Source organism: Nerophis lumbriciformis, linkage group LG32, assembly GCF_033978685.3.
Source record: "Nerophis lumbriciformis linkage group LG32, RoL_Nlum_v2.1, whole genome shotgun sequence".
NCBI classification, from domain to species: domain Eukaryota; kingdom Metazoa; phylum Chordata; class Actinopteri; order Syngnathiformes; family Syngnathidae; genus Nerophis; species Nerophis lumbriciformis.
Window position 1 is genome coordinate 27231704 of NC_084579.2, and position 22028 is coordinate 27253731.

The following is a 22028-nucleotide window of genomic DNA, read 5'->3' on the forward strand; positions in this document are numbered from 1 at the left end:
CCTGTTATGCGCTATTATACAGTATATGCCTTGAGCTCTTATTTTGAAGGCGTTAAGAGCGGAAGTGATGTCACGTTGCGGAGGTTTTTGAAAGAAGGTAAATAAAGTGGTCCTCGTGTAAACTGGAGCCTCCGTGTTTGTTATTTTGTAGTTTCATACAGTATAGGCGACATTTATAAACCCTCGGTTACACTTTTTTAAATAGATTCAATCTTGCACGTGGAAAGTTTAAGTGAGGGCTTTAGTTGCGGTGCATGGACTTAATTTCTAAGTAAAGGTAAGACCATAATAACGTTTTTTTTAATTAAATGTGCTTTTTTGTGTGCTACAGTTTGTATGTGTAAAGTTAAAGTTAAGTTAAAGTACCAATGATTGTCACACACACACTAGGTGTAATGAAATTTGTCCTCTGCATTTGACCCATCCCCTTGGTCGCCCCCTGGGAGGTGAGGGGAGCAGTGGGCAGCAGCGGCGCCGCGCCTGGGAATCATTTTTGGTGATTTAACCCCCAATTCCAAGCCTGAGCTTTTAAACATAACCCGTTAACTGCTGCCAATCAAATGGTGAATAAGATACTCTTTAGATTTCATATGTTTGTAAATCTGACTGTGATGAAGTCAGTGCCTCACCAGCCATCAACCTCACCGCACGTCACTGGTATGTACTAATTGTGACAGTGGAACAGAATCATGAGAAAGTGAGGGAATCCCACAAAGTTTTCACATTGATTTAAATAATGTTGAAATACTTTTCAGTGTTGTGTAAGAAGTACTCAAAATGTTACGTATTGTAACAATAATGGAAATCTAGAGATGTCACTATGCCAAAATCAAACAAAATGTATTGGTCCAAAATATGTATTAAATAAGGGATATTTTTTTTATCAATATGTACAAACAAAGGGCATCAGCAGGAATTTGACCATTAACAAGAACATAAAGCATGAAATCTCATGCTGCAACACATCTACTCACTACTCCCCACTTCTGACACAGTTGTATAGTCTCTTCACTGAAATGGGTACAACACTGTGGTCCTTGATCCCCAACACAAATCTTTCAATGAAAATAAGAGTTTTTCTCAGTTCCTTTGGGTACTGGACAGCAAAAACAAAATAGAGTGACATTAATGCACTCATAGCATATGATATGTCCATGCTGCTGTCCTCAGTCAAAACCTGTATACCATCCGGGTGTAGGGTTATCCTTTGTGCCTGCAAAGGGTTCCCCTCGTGTGTGTTATGGAGCATGATTGCTGGAGAAGGCACGCTTGGCTCCTATGCAATAAAAACAGATACAGGTCAGTAAATAAAACCTGCTGTGAAAACAGCAAAATGACTCAATGTTGCCATAATATGGATAATGCCAATTCCTAAATCTTGACCTTAAATGCAGTATTTACCTCCAGTATAGTGTATAGAAAGGATGAGTCCTCTGAAAATGGAAGGCAGCAGTAGAATTGCTGCATCCCTAATGAGTCCTGAGGAAATAAAATTATTCTGTATATTTTTTGTTTTCAGAAATACAGATCGTGGCTCCTATAGATACACATATAGGCCTAGATACCTCGTCTTACTGAATCATCCAGGCAGGCATTGATTGCCCTCTGGCAGCAGTCCTCTAGGTCACACATAGATGCTCTTTGAACCATCTTCGTTGCCATTCGATCCAGCTCTGCTACCATTCTGCGATCAGCTTCTACAAGGAATTGCTCCTTCATCTCCCACAGAAGCTGTAAGGAGGGATAAAAAGTGTCATCTCAAAATACTTGATGATCATAAATGAAATAATACACATACAATTAAATATGGTCAATTCAATGCTTGAAGATACCAACTATTTTAGGAAGCTTCAGTGCGGGAAACTTTTCGATGATTTCCTCTGCCTTGGCAGTTGCCATGAAGGTCTTTCGGTATGCATAGGTTCGTCTCATTCTCTCCTTTAAAGGGGAACATTATCACCAGACTTATGTAAGCGTCAATATATACCTTGATGTTGCAGAAAAAAGACCATATATTTTTTTAACCGATTTCCGAACTCTAAATGGGTGAATTTTGGCAAATTAAACGCCTTTCTATTATTCGCTCTCGACGTCTGTGACGTCACATCAGGAAGCAATCCGCCATTTTCTCACTTTCGTCGGTGTGTTGTCGGAGGGTGTAACAACACGAACAGGGACGGATTCAAGTTGCACCAGTGGCCCAAAGATGCGAAAGTGGCAAGAAATTGGACAAAATTTGTTCAAAATACGAGGGTGTGGGGAAAGCCGACGAAATGGTCAGTCGTTTGTTCCGCACACTTTACTGACGAAAGCTATGCTACGACAGAGAGGGCAAGAATGTGTGGATATCCTGCAACACTCAAAGCAGATGCATTTCCAACGATAAAGTCAAAGAAATCTGCCGCCAGACCCCCATTGAATCTGCCGGAGTGTGTGAGCTATTCAGGGACAACGGACCTCGGTAGCACGGCAAGCAATGGCGGCAGTTTGTTCCCGCAGACGAGCGAGCTAAACCCCCCTGGATGTCTTGGCTCACACCGTCCCTTATGCCACCGAAGATGATCAAGAGAAGAATATCGACCCTAGCTTCCCTGGCCTGCTGACATCAACTCCAAAACAGGACAGATCAGCTTTCAGGAAAAGAGAGCGGATGAGGGTATGTCTACAGAATATATTAATTGATGAAAACTTTATTCATTACTCGCGGTTTTACGTAAATTATTATACATAAATTATGTTTACCAATAATTTAGCTTAAAAACTTCTTCTTTTTTTTCAATCATTCGAGTACATTCGGGTAGTCTTGTGGAATGCAGTATTTTGTGTGTATTTAGGTATGGTTAACCCAGTGGTTCTCAAACTTTTTTTGTCATCCCCCACTTTGGACAAGGGGGAGTTTTCAAGCCCCACCTGCCCCCATCGCCCCAACAGAGCGCTAATGCCAAGCTTTAACATTTTCAAATTTATTGAACATCAAGTTGTATACATTCAAACTCAATAACATAAAATAACATCAAGTTCAATAATAAATAAAATAACTGTGCAGCTGTGGTATAACTTGCATCAAGTTCAATAATAAATAAAATAACTTCCATCAAGTTCAATAATAAATAAAACAAAAGTGTTATAACTTGCATCACGTTCAATAATAAATCAAAAGTGTTATAACTTGCATCACGTTCAATAATAAATTAAAAAAAAAGTGTTATAACTTGCATCAAGTTCAATAATAAATAAAAAAAAGTGTTATAACTTGCATCACGTTCAAAAATAAATCAAAAAAAGTGTTATAACTTGAATTAAGTTCAATAATAAATCAAATAAAAGTGTTATAACTTGCATCAAGTTCAATAATAAATCAAATAAAAGTGTTATAACTTGCATCAAGTTCAATAATAAATCAAAAAAAGTGTTATAACTTGAATCAAGTTCAATAATAAATCAAACAAAAGTGTTATAACTTGCATCAAGTTCAATAATAAATCAAAAAAAGTGTTATAACTTGCATCACGTTCAATAATAAATCAAAAAAGTGTTATAACTTGCATCACGTTCAATAATAAATCAAAAAAAGTGTTATAACTTGCATCAAGTTCAATAATAAATCAAATAAATGTGTTATAACTTGCATCAAGTTCAATAATAAATCAAATAACTTGCATCAAGTTCAATAATAAATCAAAAAAAGTGTTATAACTTGCATCAAGTTCAATAATAAATAAAACAAAAGTGTTATAACTTGCATCAAGTTCAATAATAAATGAAAAAAAGTGTTATAACTTGCATCGAGTTCAATAATAAATCAAAAAAAGTGTTATAACTTGCATCAAGTTCAATAATAAATCAAAAGTGTTATAACTTGCATCACGTTCAATAATAAATTTAAAAAAAAAGTGTTATAACTTGCATCAAGTTCAATAATAAATCAAAAAAAGTGTTATAACTTGCATCACGTTAAAAAATAAATCAAAAAAAGTGTTATAACTTGCATTAGGTTCAATGATAAATCAAAAAAAGTGTTATAACTTGCATCAAGTTCAATAATAAATCAAATAAAAGTGTTATAACTTGCATCAAGTTCAATAATAAATCAAAAAAGGTGTTATAACTTGAATCAAGTTCAATAATAAATCAAACAAAAGTGTTATAACTTGCATCAAGTTCAATAATAAATCAAAAAAAGTGTTATAACTTGCATCACGTTCAATAATAAATCAAAAAAGTGTTATAACTTGCATCACGTTCAATAATAAATCAAAAAAAGTGTTATAACTTGCATCAAGTTCAATAATAAATCAAATAAATGTGTTATAACTTGCATCAAGTTCAATAATAAATCAAATAACTTGCATCAAGTTCAATAATAAATCAAAAAAAGTGTTATAACTTGCATCAAGTTCAATAATAAATAAAACAAAAGTGTTATAACTTGCATCAAGTTCAATAATAAATGAAAAAAAGTGTTATAACTTGCATCGAGTTCAATAATAAATCAAAAAAAGTGTTATAACTTGCATCAAGTTCAATAATAAATCAAATAACTTGCATCAAGTTCAATAATAAATCAAATAAAAGTGCCACTTTGCAATCTTTGCAAAAAAAAAAAGGAGGAGCTATGCATTTGGCAAGACAGGGCAAGTGACAGCACTTTTCCCCGGGAGAGCCAGTTTGCTTCACTGTGAAAGAGCACGGCTGTATGATCAGCTCCCATTTCCTCACACAGTGCAGAGAACAGTCGCACTTTCAGTGGTCGTGTTTTGATCAAATTTACCGCGCTCACAACATCTGTTAAAACCTCATTGAGTTCGGGGGCTGAGCTGCCTTGACGCAAGTGCTTCCCGGTGAATGACACAGTGTGTGCCCGTCACATTTTTGTTTCTCTGCAGGCGCTCGCTCTGGCTCGACGACCTTTGAGGTGCGAGTCACAAATGTATATTTGTGTAATTGTGGTCCACACATTAGCCTGCTACCCATCCGCGCGAAAGTTTGTTCCGCTTAGCCCCGCCCCCATTAGTTACTGTTGCTATGTCTGTCAAACTTTCGCTCCTACCGAGAAATTTAAAGCCTACAGTAAAAATAAGTACCGGTAATTTCCATTTATTTATATAGAGGATTTCACAGACAGAATCACAAAGTGATTTACAGTGTGTATAGAAAATGAAAGCATAGTAAAAAAATAATCTAAGAATATAATAATGAAAACATTTTTTTAAGTGAAATTTCCTCCCGTTCCTCGCGCCCCACCTGTCATGTCTCTATTCCCCACCAGTGGGGCACGCCCCACACTTTGAGAAACGCTGGGTTAACCTGAGTGCTGAAATCGTGGAAAAATATATGTTCTTAGCGCGCCTGAAATGGGCTGTCTGCACTCTCAAAATGCATGTTGTTGCCAAATGTATTTCATATGCTGTAAACCTAGTTCATAGTTGTTGGTAATAATAATAATAATGACTTAGATTTATATAGCGCTTTTCTAGACACTCAAAGCGCTTCACAGAGAAGTGAGAAGCCATCATTCATTCACACCTGGTGGTGGTAAGCTACTTTCATAGCCACAGCTGCCCTGGGGTAGACTGACAGAAGCGTGGCTGCCAATTTGCGCCTACGGCCCCTCCGACCACCACCTATCACTCATCATTCATTCACCGGTGTGAGTGGCACCGGGGGCAAGGGTGAAGTGTCCTGCCCAAGGACACAACGGCAGCGATTTTGGATGGTAAGAGGCGGGGAGCGAACCTGCAACCCTCAGGTTTCTGGCACGGTTGCTCTACCCACTACGCCATACCGCCCCTAATAGTAATCTGGTAATTATCTTATCAGACAGTGTTAAGCCGCTGAAATCCGAGTCTGAATCCGAGCTAATGTCGCTATACCTTGCTGTTCTATCCGCCATGTTTGTTTGTATTGGCATCACTGTGTGACGTCACAGGAAAATGGACGGGTGTATATAACGATGGTTAAAATCAGGCACTTTGAAGCTTTTTTTAGTGATATTGCGTGATGGGTAAAATTTTGAAAAAAACTTCGAAAAATAAAATAAGCCACTGGGAACTGATTTTTAATGGTTTTAACCCTTCTGAAATTGTGATAATGTTCCCCTTTAAAGAGTTGAGATCTGTGTGTACCTTAAGCATCTCTGTAGACATTTCATTGATATGAGCTTCAATGCTCCTTTCATCCTCTCTACATTCTTCACTCTCCTGAGCCTATATGCATTCAAGAAAAATGACAAGCAATATAGTAAGAGGTAACCATTAAGATGAGGTGTACATGTTTTTTAAAAAGTTATATAATATGGAAGAATCATCCTCTCTGTAACCTTCGTCTTGTGTTATCTTTCTGCTACCACTATGTTGGAGACCAAGCTCAAGCCCAGTCTCCCTGCTCCTCCTACCCACCCATCCCTCCAAAGACGAGCTGGATGGCGACCGCAACGCCGCTACCGACAACGTTAAAGCTCCTTCTAACATTGACAATTTATACTACAATATTTCATTAAAATAACAACTACGATAACCTTTTTAGAATGATTTAAGATTAATTGTACAGATATATTGTAACCTATTTTGTTGTGGCAGCTCTCAGCAGAGCTTTGTCAGGTATTGTATTGTTTGACCAGGAGCCACTGCATGACAGAGAGCGACGGTCAGAGGCCATTCACCAGTGGAGTCAGGATTGAGAGGACACGCAAAGTTTCCCCTGCTGGACAAGACAGTATGAAGTGTCTGTGAGAGCTGCCATAACAAAAATAGGTTACAATATAATTCATCACTGGTCAGAGCAGACATCTCAGTGCTAGCACAAAATGTGAGCACGAGGAGAATAAATCTGAACATGAAAAGCAGCTGTATCACTGAAGAGGAATGAAACCATGCTCTCAAACTGAAAATCCACACACTTGATTAAAGATAGGATGATTCTTCCATATGTTTCCAAAGACTCAAATATCATAGCACCATATTACTCATACATACAGTGGGCCTGTTGATGTGGAGAAGCTGGCTTGGCTGACCCGGAAAACTACGTTTTCTTCCAGATCCTGCCACAGCAAATTTTGCACGGATTAGTTGCACCATTGAGTCACCAATAAGGGGTCGCCTTTCCTTTTTGAATTTGTTTTTTAAAGAGTCACGTAAAGCATCCTGCAACCAAGACAGGGGAGTTACAGTAGCTATATCCTTACAATGGAGCTGAATGTGAACATATACTAACAGCCTAATTTTGTGCTTACTCACATGTCCTGAACCAACTTTCTCCCGCATGAAGGGATACTTGCGTGTGAACCGGCTTAAAATCTCCGTATATTGTTTGGCTGAGGGATACCTTTTTTTTGGGGGGGGGTTGAAGAGTAAGTGGAACAAGTTTTAAATGTTTGTACATACTATAGCAAGATTACACATCAGTGGAGGCTCTGAGTGAGAGTAGCAACAGTAAACCTAAGATAGATATGTATTCTGATTTGTCTGCAGGCATCCCCAATGTAAAAAGTGGCTTATAATCTCAACTAAAAGCTACAATGTGCAGTAATTGTCCATAAGAATGATAAAGAAACCAACATAGTTTTGTTGCTGAGGGTGTCATATAGAACTTGTATAAGAACATATTTAATCTTGGTTCTCTGAGGGGCCAGAAGCTCTGGATCCTTCGCGTCAAGTGCATCCCTTAGGGGTTTGGGGAAAACAAACTGCAGTGAAGCACAAGCTGTTTGCTCATCATGAGGTCTGTGAAATATGGAAAGATACAGACATGTGGCTGAGCTTTGTGAAGTAGCACTGAACTTACTGGAACTAGTACTGAGACATAGTTTCTCCCAGCAAATGACTAGAATAGCAGTATATTCACAGCATTTTACCTGGTTTCATCTGTTGTTGTTGTTAATGAAGATGAAGACAAAGATGACAACGACGATGACGATGACTTCAGGTCCTGAAGGCACCTAAGGAACTGAGCTTGTCTTTTTATTGAGGGGAACAATCTCTTTGTCATCCTCTCAGTTAGTAATGTGAGGGTCGCTCCATCAATGTCATTCTCTTCAAAGCAAAATAAATATAAATTATTATTTGATAAGAAAAGAAAACAAATGACATTATTTTATGTAGTGTTGTGCTCACTCTGTGTCAGTCTTCTAGGACGCCATGGCCTAGTGGCTTGTGGTGCAGAGTGATGAACAGGTTGTCATTAACATCTGTATATGCATCTAGTGGATGGAAATCTGCTTCATCCCCTGGTTTGAAGGCAACCCACTTCCTTGTGTTTTGGACACAGTACGCATGAAGGTGCTCCTCAAAATGTGTTGATGTATAGATAAGTCCACAAGCCAGCCACTGACCCTGATACTTAACAATATGGAGGACTTTTACAAAAATTGGGACCTCCTACCCATAAACCACATCAAGTACAAAGAAATCTCCAACTTTATATGTGGTACGGTCTATTACAATTTTTTCAGTCTTCCAGACTGTTTCATTTGGAATGTCCCCAGAAGTGATCACTTCTTTCAGTGCTTGTAGTTTGGATAGAGGTACTTCTCTACATGCACCAGGTGCCACAGCAGTGGCCGTGCCTTTCTGTATATCGTAACACTGGCACATTTGATATCTTTTAGCAACTGTTAATGAAATGTTCTGGAAGATGCATACAACAGATGATAGCTGCTTGAAATACAAATGTTTGGCTTCAAACCGAATGCACCAATGTGCTCTGAGAGGCCCAAATTCACAAATGAGTCGTGGATAGTGGACAAAGATAGTGGGTTTTGGGAGTAAATTTGGCAGGAAAAAGGAGCTGGAGCTCTGCCAGTAATTCAGAGATGAGGGAGAACAGGTACCCAAGCCAACTGAGTTTGATTTGTGGGGCTAAGATGATGTCACAAATGTTCCACAGAAGCAGGTACAGATGCCAGTGAGGGCTGTCTTTGGGAACAAATCTACCAATCATTAGAGGAAAGAGGCGAAAGAGAGTCCACTTTTCTATTGCTTTCCCTGGCAGAGCTGCATCACGGAGAACTGATTCTTTTAGAGGCACAGGCTTATGCTTCCTGTCATTCTGGCCAAAGCAAAGTTTGTTCAATTGTGTATTGAACTTGTGGAGGTTTACAATTTTCTCCCCTTGAAACTGTTGCAATAGCAACTTAATTATGTGTGGAATGGTGCCTTCCAGAACGTCATGCATGACGTCTGGGGGAAACTTCTCAGAAACCACAAGGTGAGGAATGACATCAAATGGACAGGGTCCTGTCACACCATAAGCCTGTCTATCAGGATGGTCCACATGACATTTACGAACAGCAGGTGTACGTAGTACACAGGAATTTTCAGCAGTGTGGACTGCTAACTCCTCATGGCGGCACAGACAATGCCTGCAAATTCTTCCACTGCTGAAACAAGTCGAGAATCCAGCAAAAGAGTGAGCGCAAAGATTGTCGGACACTACAGATACGAGTGCCCCTTTGATTGTATGTTGTTCGCTGTTAATATTGATGGTCAACCCGTCAACTTGGAGTTTCAACAAGTCAGCTATCAGTGGTCTCAGAACTGATTCATATCCATATTTCTGCACAAACTTGTGTCTCACAATGATAGCAACATGAATGTTCTGTAGTTGTGATCTGTACTTTGGGGGTAGATTTACAATAACAAAATAAAAAGTCAATATTTTGTGTTTCAACTTCTTAGACCCCAAACAATTCAAAACCTCAAATTAACAGTGTATAACTGTATCTGCAATTTTTTTTCTGCAACACTGAAAAAAGGGTGATTCCTAAAAATTGATCCATCGCAAAAGTCGCCTAGAATGCCTCCTGTAGACACCCTAAGATCCTCTAAAACATGATTCCTAACGTTACTTCTGGTAAGAATGGTTTGCAGAACTTTCACGATTGGAATATATTGGAAGGATTCCTTCTTCCCATGTGAATTGTGTCCAAGCAGATACTCAATTGGCTCTAAAAGGCCAGAGTTATTGATGCAGCACTGATAGAACTTATATTCACTATTAATGTCCTCAAAAAATGAGTCAAATATGTTATCCTCCAAAAGGATATTGAGGTTTTGTTCAACTTCTGCCTTTTCCTCCAGACATATTTTTAGTAGTTCTGATATTGCTCACTGAATTTGTGAAAAAGCTCCCCAACATCTTCAGCAAGAGTTGTCTTTATCACTTGAGGTAATGTGTGAACTTGAAGCTTGAGCATAAAAAAGGTGAGATCTCTTTTTAAGTTTCTTTTCACTGCTGCCAATTTCTCTAAAAGAGAGGGAGAAGTCTCCATGTGGGGCTCTTCTTCAAAATGATCTTCACCATTTCTCTGAACTTCAGCATTTTCCTCTTGAACTGTAGTTCTGTGCTTCCGGTTTATGTGTTTTCGAAGGGATGATATTTTGGTATAAGTACTGGGGCATCCATTTTGGCAGCATTCAACAACGAAGCTCGGTTCACTTTCATGATATATTTCTAGATGTTTCAGGTATCTCTTTTGTGTTCTGGATTTAATCGGACAATGTTGACACTGAAAATTCATTATACCCCACCAGAAAATGTCTTGCAGTAATCAGCAAACCCCTCTTTTTGAAGCCAATGGCAAACTTCAGCTTTGGTCCATGCAGTGTAAGTCATTTCTACAAGAAAACAAACAAATAAGCAAATGAACAAAACATAACAAGAAACAAATGCTTAGTCCACCTTTTACCATAAAAGACCTCAGCTAGGGTCAAGCATGCTGAAATAAGATATTATATTTAGCTCACCTTGATTCTCGGAAGTTTCTTCTGTTCTCTCTTCTGTTCTTCTTTGTTCTGTTCTGTTCTGTTCACAGTAATCACTATTGGTATGTCACACCTGGTTTGTAGGCAGGGAAGACCAGACCATGTGGTGCAATCCATGGGGCAACCAGCTCTTAACTCACACATGGCAGCCACCATCATGCCAGCTCCCTGGCCCAACACACCAAACCTTGCCCTTTCCCCTGGGAGATCAGGGTTCAATTCCCAGCATCAACAAACCCAGATGTAGTAGCCTAAAAGTCAGCATTTCAGTGTGATTTTTGCATCAGTTAAGGCTTTACCTCTGACATCAAGGACCGTTGTCTATCAATGAACTGATGTGCAGCGTCACAACTCGACTAAGCCAGTCAGCAGGGTACAGCAGCCATTGGATGAGGCCGATCATGGAAAAGTATGAGGAGACAAATACATGAGTAAAATTGTCTGTAAAATAGGTGTTTAATATTTTTTAAATTGTCTGTCACTAATCCACACTTCACCTCAGTATGCATTAACATTGTCACTCGGCATCAACCAGGCCTTGAACTCACAACTTCAAACTGTATCCCTAGATCACCTGACTTGTAAAAAACTTTCAAAAGCCTTTGTCCAGTGAGTCGTATAGCTCACTTAGATGCCTCAGAAAGAGGGGTTATATCCTTGCTGCAGGGACCCCCTTGCTAGTTCTTTGCTGTGTGTCATTTTCTCCTGAAGAAGGGAGTAGTGTAACTAAACTAAATAAACACAATTATAACTGCTGCGCAGCGATTGGTCGGGTCCGGGCGATTTTTGGCAAATTAAGGCAATTCTGAGCAACAAACAGGAGAACAGGAAGGCAATACAGTTGACATTTTAATGTTCCTTTTGCACCAGTTGAGGCTATAATCCACAACAATAGAACCAAAGACTGTGGTCTATCATGCTGAGCTAATTGGCAAGTGACAATTCAACAGTGGCTTCACAAATTGATTAAGCCATTCACTGTTGTGCATGCAGATTTGAAACCACTGTAAATATATCAGTTATCAAGACAAAAATCTGAAAATACACATATTGCATCAAGACAGAATGGAGATATTGGTAGTTTGATTTTTGAATTGATTCGATTTGCTCCATAAGTTAACTGCTGTTTAATCTATTTACAATGTATATGTTTGCTTCACAAAGACCATCTGGCATTTTCATGAGCTGTCATCACCGCCTTTGTCAGGGCTTGAACCCAGGTTCTTTGGCACTAAGAACCAGCTCCTAAATCACTGAGCTATTTCTCAAATGGAATCACCAGCCAGACAGCAGTTGTCAAGGCAGATTTCAAAAATGGTCCTTCCAGTCACAGCTAATCTTTGCCTGAGTCAACAAGATTTGCTGATGAAGATCTTGCTTTCTTATAATTAATGGTTGTGGAAATAAATTGGTAACAGAACATTTCAGTTATAGGACTGCCATTATTTGTATGTCTGATCAGAAGGTGTACGGTAATAGACTAGTATGGTGGACCTGATGACTGAAGGCAGCCAGCTGGTTAGCTCAGTCACTATTGCCAGTGACTTTAGACTGGGTGGCAGGTGTTCAAATCCCAAGATGGGCAATTACGCTACAGTTTGATCAACAGGATATGGGGAAGAAGAGCTTGCTTTAAAATAAACAAAAAAATTGGATATGAAAAGTATTTATATCAGTAGTCACAAGGAAATGTATTTTGCACCATTATTGGCAAATGTTATCAGGAAGTATGTCCCTGGTGACACAGGATCTTACCCATGCTTTCAACAATCCCTGAAGAACTCTTTCTTCCAAAAACGGTTCTCTGGATCAAAATAGTTCTTACTGGAACCCTTAGTGTTAGTGAGAACACTTTTAAAACCAATTATTCAGAAAAGGGGTTTTAAAGAGTTCTCTGGATCAAAATGGTTCTTACTGGAACCATTAGCGTTACCAAGAACCCTTGAAAAACCCTTTTTTCGGGAAAGGGTTTTTCAGAAGCAAATGGTTCCAGTTAGAACCTCAGCCCTTGTAGAAGAACCCTTTTAGAACCCTTATTTCTAAGAGTGTAGAAAATGGATGGATGGATATATATATATATATATATATATATATATATATATATATATATATATATATATATATATATATATATATATATATTCTATTATATCTTATTAAAAATAAATATAAACATATTAAAATACATTTTTAATACAAAAAACTCCCTGAATTGTAATCATGAGGTGCCAAAACCTTATTTTACCTACTTTCAATTAAACTTTGAAAGTACATTTTCAACAAACAAGCTGTATTTTTTAATAGCTTATTCTAAGCTTTGTTTAGGAAATAAAAAAAATAAAAAGGCTTGACTTATTGACAGACTTGGCAGGGAAATAAGTCTTTTAAGATCTACTATCAGGTGATCAACAGACAGAATCACTGTTTACTTCTCACCCGAAGCAAATGTGCACATGGCCAAAATGCAATTGATAATAACTATTGAAAACTAAAAAACTAAATGTTACATCAAAAGGTTTAAATGATGGTAACATTGGCATTACTCAAACATTCACCTCATGTTAGACGTTTTCTTATTTAATAGTTTCTGCACATTAATATTGTCAGGTCAGTATTGACAGGGTGTATCTGATGTCAATTCATTTTTTTATATAAACACACACTTGCTATTTCATATGTTGACCAGCGGGTGAGGACTTTTAAAACCGACACACAGTCAATTTGAAAAATCCCTCATTTTTGGGACCACCCTAATTGACAATATAGTGACAATAATAAAACAAAACAAAACAAAAAATGGCATAGCCATGATGATGTACGGAAAAATGCCACCTTTGAGGCGTCCACACTGGAGAATAACTAAAATTAACACCTTTTTTTTTTTTTTTAATACAACATATGGTAAAATATATGCAAAAATAACATATAAATAACACATTAATAAAATAACAAAAGCATAAGATTGAGAGAAAAATTGTCATGATCTGTCACCCAGGTCATGGCATGATTTGGGTTTGGTAGTTTTTCTGTTTTAGTTTGTTTCCTGGGTGCACCCTCTTTTCCTGTTTTCTGTTGGTTTCCACGGGTACTGATTCTCCTCACCTGTCTTTGTTTTGCAATTAGTGTTCCCACCAGGTGTTTTGGTTAATCACTCCCCTTTATAGTTTCCTGTCACCCAGCATTAGTTGCTGGGTCAATGTGTGCTATAGGCAACAGTTACGTTCTCCCGGTTTTTGTCCTCGCTCTAGTGATCTTTGTACACACTAGTATTCCCCGTTTTTCACCCTTGGTGACATTTTGGTTTTGTTTAGCTCCACGCTTGCTAGCGTCCGCAGTTCTGTATTTTTGTCCTGCGTTTAATTTATTAAACCCTGTACGCCGCTCCTGCTTGTTTCCTGCGTTGGAGGGAACACGACAATCGCAGCTATGCGTCAGAGACGTAACAATAATAGTATTAATATTAATAATTAAGACAGAAAACAACACACAAAATACTAAAAAACATAAAAGTTTAACCCGATCAGTAAAAAGCCTGATTAAAAATGTGTGTCTTTAGTCTTTTTGTAAAAAAAAATATTAAACAGTCTCTGCAGTCCTGAGGCTCTCTGGCAAGCTGTTCCACAGTGGCTGAAAGCAGCCTCACCGTGGGTCTTTGTTCTATTTTTTGGTAAAGATAAAAGACCAGTGCCGCCAGAGTTGATACGGTAAAAGCAGGTCAGATAGATAACAAGGCGCAACGCCATTACAACATTTGAAAATAAATAATGCAACTTTAAAATCAACCTTGGAGCCAATGCAGCGACTCTAAAACTGGTGTGATGTGTTCTGCCCTCTGGTCCTGATATTGTCATAGGGAAGACCAGAGAACAGGGCATATAGTCTCGATGACAGGAAATTAAAGCATGCATTAGCACCTCCATGTTGGCCTGAAATAGTTCATTTACACTGCAATCCCAGTGGCAGATATTTTTGTTGTGCATCTCAATTTTTTTCACATTTAAAAGAGGCCTGATTCTGCTTCGAGGATATTTGATTCCGTGTGGATTTTTTTTCCCATCTAAATCCATTCTGCGTCTTGCTGGACCTCCTTTTTACAGATTGGGTAAAGCTGTAGATCACGTGAGACAATCACAACTGATCAGTAGTGCTGATGATATTTCGATGCCTACACAAATGTATCATATTGACCCCAATTCACCACATTACCAGAAGAAAGTCTGAAAAATATTGAGTTGTCCTTTATTGGCTAAGTGTTTATAAATGCAAGCCAGCAGGTGACACCAAAGGACATCTTCTCAACTGAGTCAGAGCTTTTCTTCCTGTCTTTCACACACAGCAGTGACATACAGAGATGCAACCGCAATAGAGAGAACCACTGGAAAAAAGTCCCTAAAATTGGGCCAGTTGGGTCAAACATCAAACAACTGTCAAACAGCTAAAAAATAGGATATCATCCAGCCACCCATCCAATATTCAATTATATATACCCGGGTCGCAGGGCTAGCCATCTTAAGCCCGGACTTTTCGGTCTTTAACCACTTCTTCCAGTTCCACCATTGGTACAGTGAGGTATTCACAGAAAAGCTTCCAGAAATACTGCGAAGAGGTGGCTACTTGTCCAGGGTGTACCCCACCACCGCCGGGATCCAGCTGAGACATCACCCACCGCGACCCCGAAAGGTACAGGCGGTAGAAGATGGATGGATGGATGGATGGATGGGCTTCCAGAAATAACACCTCTAGGGATATTCAAGTAAATTATTTTGAGGCTGTATTTCCAGAAAGCTAAGGATCAGGGGGTCGAACTTCTCCCTTCATTAGTCCAATTTCCCGTACACAGAATAACCAGCGCCCACTACAGTAGACATTTGATTTTGATTTTGGTCAATTTATTTTGTCAGATGGGAGCACTTTGCTGTTGCAAATAAACTAGTCAAAGATATGCTCTATGACAGCACTCTCGTGTTGTTCAAATTTTGCTGCAGAAAAGTCAGCAAAATTAACTTGCGGGACATCAGTTGAATAGCCTAAATGGTGAAAACAAAAGGACCTAAAATGGAACCTTGAGAAACACAACTAGTCTACTGTAACCAAAGAAGTTGAATGAATAACCACTGATTCCATGTAAAATAAACAAGCTGCAGCAACACCTTAGTTCAGTGGTTCTTAACCTTGTTGGAGGTACTGAACCCCACCAGTTTCATATGCGCATTCACCGAACCCTTCTTTAGTGAAAAATAAAATGTTTTTTTTTTTTCAAATTCAAGACAAAGTTATATGTTTTTGGTAACACTTTAGTATGGAGAACATATTCTAAGTAACAAAGACTTAATTTAGAGTTATTTGGACACGAGGGGAACATATTCTAAGTAACAAAGACTTAATTTAGAGTTATTTGGTTAGAGTTAGGGTTAGGGCCAGGGTTAGAGGGTTAGGGTTATAATAAGGCCATGCCGAATAAGGCATTAATAAGTACTTAATAATGACTAGTTAAGAGCCAATATGTTACTAATTTGCATGTTAATAAGCAACTAATTAATGGTAAATATGTTCCCCATACTAAAGTGTTACCATGTTTTTTTTACTGGTGCACAAAATGAACCGTGCATGAACATCACCTTGTTCAAAGAACAAAACCAACACAGTGCATAAACTCACAACAAATTACACACCTGCAAATCAGTGTGACTTCTGCTGTTGCCGTATCCGTAATACGCCGATAGGGAGAAGTTTTTATTTACACGATGAGTCGGGTGTGTTTTGATCTCCGCCGAACCCCTGAGGCCTACTCACCTAACCCCTAGGGTTCGATCGAACCCAGGTTAAGAACCACTGCCTTAGTTACATACATCAAATGAAAAAAAATAATTAAAAACTTAAAGGGGTGCCTAGAGTTGTAAATCACAAGTTCAAACCCAAGTGTTCTGTTTGCTGGCAAGGTTAAATTGTCAATGCAAGAATCTGCCAATGTGTTTCAATGTGGTCCAAGTTCCTCTATGCAACAGTGTGCTCAAGTTATTTTGCGACTTTGTTGCAAAAATATTTGTCCCCCAAGTTTTAAACTGAATTCGGGGCCCGGTATAGTTTCATTTTGCTGGATTTGGCCCCTGGGTCGCATGTTGAATAGGCTTGCTAAAGCATGTCCTAAATCGACCTGGGGCTACCCTTTCTGCTGGGCATATCCCTAACACCTCACCAGAAAGGCTACCAGGAAGCATCTGGACTTGATGCCAGAGCCATGTTAACTGGCTCCCGAGCCTGAGCTTCTAACCCTATATCTTAGGATAAGTCCAGTCGTCCTACAAAGGAAACTAATTTTGGCTGCTTGTATCTGTGATCTTGCTCTTCCAATAGCATCACTTGATACTATTGGTGGTATCTTTTTCTCAATGTGCACCCATCTTTTCTTGACGCCTCGACGCAAGGTGATGCGCTGCGACCGGCTATGGGTCAGCCTGGAAAGGCTCAGGTCGAAGGTGCAGATCGGGCCATATGTATTTATGGCAGTGGTGGCGGCAGCAGCGATGACTGTAGCAGACCTGGCAAAGCCAGTGGGGAGTTTATACAGCAGGACTTACAAGACTTACAAGATGTACCACGTCGAGACCCTGCAGAACATGACCAAGCAGAAGCTGGTCCAGGAGTAACTGGAGCAGTAGGAGAACAACTGGGGTCTGAGCATGGAGGGCTCCCCGGATAATGTGCTGGATAGACTGAGGACCCAAATCACCAAGCTCTTGCAAAGTCAACTCTGGGAGGACCGGGGACATGTTACCAGAGACTATCCACTCTTGTCGGCCTTAGGGACTTCATTGAAGTACAAAACCAGTCAGTGCTGTTTCTTTCCCTACCTAGACTTGAGTTGTTTTGCTGAGGAATTGGAAGTGTTTTTGTTTCGTAAAGACAACATGGCCTCTCTTTGATGTGTCATTTTTCCTTTTGTGGTTTTTGAAACGACAAACTGTTTGGCAGCTTAGAGTGGATAAAGCGGAAACTCTCTTTGATATTTGCTCTAAGTATTACAGGGTGAGAGAGAAAGGGTATCTTTATTTTCCCGTATGTCATTCATGCATGGAAAATCTTCACTAATTCACAAGTGTTATTTCACTGATATTGAAAATACAACTTTAAAAAAAGATAAAAACATTTTTGTTGACCAAAAACATGCCTTGAAAAAGAGGATTTGTCTTATGTTGGGGTCATTGTATTTTCAAGATCAACAAAAGCAGTATCCCAACCCGACCTGGAGAAATGATATTCATAATCGGCCCATAATCAAATCAAATTCACCCGATTTGATGAAGCTGTTTAATACCTTTAGTGTTACGGCTCAAACTCCTGCCGCCACACATTCCTCTGTGCGCTCCTCTGAGCGAGCTTCTGGACACGCCTACGGGCGTTCCCCTCCTGCCCCTCAATCTGAAATCAACACACCTGACGCTGATGAAGACTCCACTCCCTTCTTAAGCCAGCGCGTCCTGCGTTCCAGTGCCAGAACGTAGCTACTTGTTTCCGTACAGTAAGCCTACACGTCTCTCGCTTCTTCTCCATGTGCATTCGCTCTCTCTGTGCTTCCCCTCTTCTGTGCTCATCGTGTCGTGTCCTGTGTCGTCGTCCCGCAGCTCCCCTCTGTTTTCCGGCTTCGAGCTGTGTGTCTCGTCACCCCGGATTCCCCCTGGACTCCTTGCTGCCTTCCCGGATCTCAACCCTTCGCCTGTCTACGAACCCTGACGCCTCGCTCCTGCCCTTGACCTCTCGCCTGCCCACGGACCTCCGAGTATGCCTTTCCCTCTCTGGACTTCCGCATCTCTCACAACACGCACCGTCAACACTTCTCGGTAACACTCACGTGTTAATTGCATCACAGAGTTTCACACCACGTATTTGGATTAGATACACAGGTCATATCCTAGTGTTTAATAGACACGCTTCCATATATCGACGCCCTTGTCTCAGTGTCGTCTCCTTCCTCACTGTGCTGCAACATTTGGCACGTGTAACATACTGTATGTACTGTAGTTTCTTTTCAAATCTAATTACTGTAGTCTGGCCTTTAAAAAACAGATGCAGGACTCTCGCTGCTACTGTATAATGGTTAAAATATAGCTCTCTCAACAATTGCAAGACTATAACGCTGCAGAGGAATACATGCAGATTGCTGTAACCAAAATATTTTAGCTAAATGAAGTCAACTTTTTACAGCTCTTGAATTGAATCTCGTCATATTGTGCAAGTGATCATAATTTTGAGTGAGACTTTAATTAGAGTTGGTTATAGTCCTGAAAGGTTAATCAAGTCAAATGTGCCTGACCTATTAAAAAGCTAACCGCAGAGTGAGCATAAAGCCAGGTATTTATTCTGAAATGTTAACGAGCAGCCAATTAAAATAAAATAGGATGGCGTTGCCTCCCATTGTGTTGACCATTAAATCAAATAGCAGGGTGGTAAACGTTGAAGGTAGAGCACACTATAACACATTTGCCGGTCAATCAGTATTACCTGCTATATTGCTGTATGGACCTTGATCGCAACCCTCACCTCCAAAGGCTAAACGGGGTTGCAATAGGAGAGAGAAAAGACAGTTGCAGCTTATACATCATTCTCTCCTCTTCGGGAAAGGTCTCTGCAAGAGACTGATAAATGTTAATTACCCTACTCTGACATGAGGCACAGAACATAACCTAGAAGAGCGAAAGTCAGAGATTACTGATGAGTATCATTTGTTTTACTACCAGGACTGTGCTTTGGTGTATATATTAATAAATGTATGTAAGAGATCATTTCATGGTTTTATTGTATTTTTTGCCAAAATAGTTTTTTATCAAAAGTGCCAGACAGGTGAGGAAAATAGTCTGCAAACATCCCCCTCTCATTGGGACTGCTTTAGCAGTGACTCCCGCCTGTTTATTTACAATGTTGTTTTGTCTTCTGACAAGCATTTTATGGTTTGACATCCTCGACAAAACCAATTTTGTGACTGAAACTGTTTTTTTTTAAGCACTGCAGTAGTTGATATTCTGGAAACATTGACGAAACTTACACATGGGAGCATTAACGAAAGTAGTTTGTGTAGCACATCATTACCAATAAATGACAGTGGTGTTTGATTGCTATTTTTTAATTCTAAGTATTTGTTGTAGTTGTGAGTGTAATTTTGTAATAAATTGGTAAACTACTTTGGGGACTAAAGAGCTACACTCTAACTATGGTTGGGCATTGTTTGGATGTGGACGATTCTGGTTTTGGTTCCTCCTTTTCATCCTGGTTCCCGACGATTCCTCGACACCGAGTTTATGGCTACGTTCACACTGCAGGTCTTGATGTCCAATTCGGAATTTTATGTGGCGTTTACATAAAAAAAAAAAAAAAGATTTCTAATGTCGATTCAACCTAACCTGTATGCGGACATGACGTCATGAAGTCGCACGCACTGCAGTGCTTACGGAAGTAAACTTGGCTTCCGTTCTAGTCGGTCTCAGTACTGCCACATTTGTGTCACTTTCAAATACTTTGTCCAATCAAAGTCAACATTTTCTGAACCGAATTGTAGCGCATAGAAGATTAAGAAGGAAGAGGATAAGTATTTTTGCTCTGGCAGTTTTACAGGATATTTTGCTACAATGTCTGCGGCCGAGCAGTTGGAGACAGTATTGGTAAAACTTTCATGTGAGTTTTTAAAACATTATTTTCACCTGTTTTCTGCTCTGTTGTCAACTATTTATTTTGTAACCGTCTATTTTGGCGAATAATTATGACACTTTTTGACGACGGTCTGGTCGGATGAATGCGACCTGAGCACGGGAGCATTCACATTGAGGATACATCGCATAGATATCCGATTTAATTCCACATATGAAAGAGGCCTGGGTTAGACATGACAAATTCGGAATTGTACTGTTCACACTGACATGAACACATCTGATACTGGTCGCATATGGGCACAAAATTTGGAATTGACCTGCAGTGTGAACTAAGCCTTTTAAGAGGCAGTGTGAAACATTTACTACGAATTTCTCACAGGGCTATTTTCAACCTGTGTATAGATATCAATCCTTTGAATTTGAATATATACACTATATTGCCAAAAGTACTTGGCCACCTGCCTTGACTCACATATGAACTTGAAGTGCCATCCCATTCCTAACCCATAGGGTTCAATATGATGTCAGTCCACCTTTTACAGCTTCAACTCTTCTGGGAAGGCAGTCCACAAGGTTGCCGAGTGTGTTTATAGGAATTCTTCCAAAAGCGCATTGGTGAGGTCACACACTGATGTTGGTCGAGAAGGCCTGGCTCTCGGTCTTCGTTCTAATTCATCCCAAAGGTGTTCTATCGGGTTCAGGTCAGGACAGAGGTGCAGGCCATTCAAGTTCATCCACACCAGACTCTGTCATCCATGTTTTTATGGACCTTGCTTTGTGCACTGGTGCACAGTCATGTTGGAAGAGGAAGGGTTGGGAGCATGGAATTGTCCACCATTTTTTGGTACAATGCAGTCCGAAATGTACCGTTCTCCTGGCAACCTCCAAACCCAGACTCGTCCATCAGATTGCCAGATGGAAACGCGTGAATCGTCACTCCAGAAAACGTGTCTCCACTGCTCTAGAGTCCAGTGGCGACGTGCTTTACACCACTGCATCCGACGCTTTGCATTGGACTTGGTGATGTATAGCTTCGATGCATCTGCTTGGCCATGGAAACCCATTACATGAAGCTCTCTGCGTACTGTACGTGGGCTGATTGGAAGGTCACATGAAGTTTTGAGCTCTGTAGCAACTGACTGTGCACTATGCTTCTTTGCACTATGCGCTTCAGCATCCGCTGACCCCTCTCTGTCAGTTTACGTGGCCTACCACTTCGTGGCTGAGTTGCCATCCTAGTCACTGCCGTTGTGTCCTTGGGTAAGACACTTTACCCACCTGCTCCCAGTGCCACCCACACTGGTTTGAATGTAACTTAGATATTGGTTTTCACTATGTAAAGCGCTTTGAGTCACTAGAGAAAAAGAGCTATATAAATATAATTAACTTCACTTCACTTCATCAAAACAAAGCCAATAGTAAACAATTACAAACTATTACTCATTGAAATGTTTTAGTTCTCTTGTGTCCAGAATCCTATTTCCTGAGTTTGTAAACATTATCAAAAACGACAATGAATAAAATAAAAAACTCTGTCCGAATGATGTATTGTTCTGTTAGTTTGACTACCTCAGTTCGGTTTTCAGCACCCCTGGGTTTGTGTTTTGGTTTCCATGGGTGTTGATTA

The 22028-nt window shown here is 39.7% G+C and overlaps 1 protein-coding gene and 1 long non-coding RNA gene across 3 annotated transcripts; both read right to left on the bottom strand.

The window, feature by feature from the left end:
* Positions 1-255: 255 nt before the first annotated feature.
* Positions 256-9704, bottom strand: LOC133574881 (uncharacterized). 2 transcript variants are annotated; one of them, XM_061927213.1, is made up of 7 exons: positions 8112-9704; positions 7853-8030; positions 6975-7721; positions 6126-6206; positions 1566-1731; positions 1402-1479; positions 256-1276 (listed from the first exon to the last, which is right to left on the bottom strand). In XM_061927213.1, exons 3-7 carry the CDS (start codon positions 7260-7262, stop codon positions 1239-1241), a joined length of 651 nt encoding a protein of 216 aa, XP_061783197.1. In that variant the 5' UTR covers positions 7263-7721; positions 7853-8030; positions 8112-9704; the 3' UTR covers positions 256-1238. The 2 variants fall into 2 exon arrangements, with proteins under 2 accessions (XP_061783197.1, XP_072768152.1); XM_072912051.1 differs by lacking the exons at positions 6126-6206; positions 6975-7721; positions 7853-8030; positions 8112-9704 and adding an exon at positions 1837-1939.
* Positions 9705-9905: 201 nt separating this feature from the next.
* Positions 9906-11117, bottom strand: LOC133574490 (uncharacterized). Its single transcript, XR_009811406.1, has 3 exons — positions 11060-11117; positions 10743-10960; positions 9906-10613 (listed from the first exon to the last, which is right to left on the bottom strand). It is a non-coding gene; the product is annotated as an uncharacterized lncRNA (long non-coding RNA).
* Between the last annotated feature and the right edge of the window lie 10911 nt (positions 11118-22028).

Bases quoted from the DNA above. Each gene is read 5' to 3' on its own strand.
- LOC133574881 (XM_061927213.1), bottom strand. From the start codon at position 7,262: ATGCGGGAGAAAGTTGGTTCAGGACATGTGAGTAAGCACAAAATTAGG. The intron at 6,207-6,974 runs GTATGTATGAGT...GAATGCATATAG, and splicing joins TCCACATCAACAGGCCCACT to GCTCAGGAGAGTGAAGAATG. The intron at 1,480-1,565 runs GTATCTAGGCCT...TTATTTCCTCAG, and splicing joins GGATGATTCAGTAAGACGAG to GACTCATTAGGGATGCAGCA.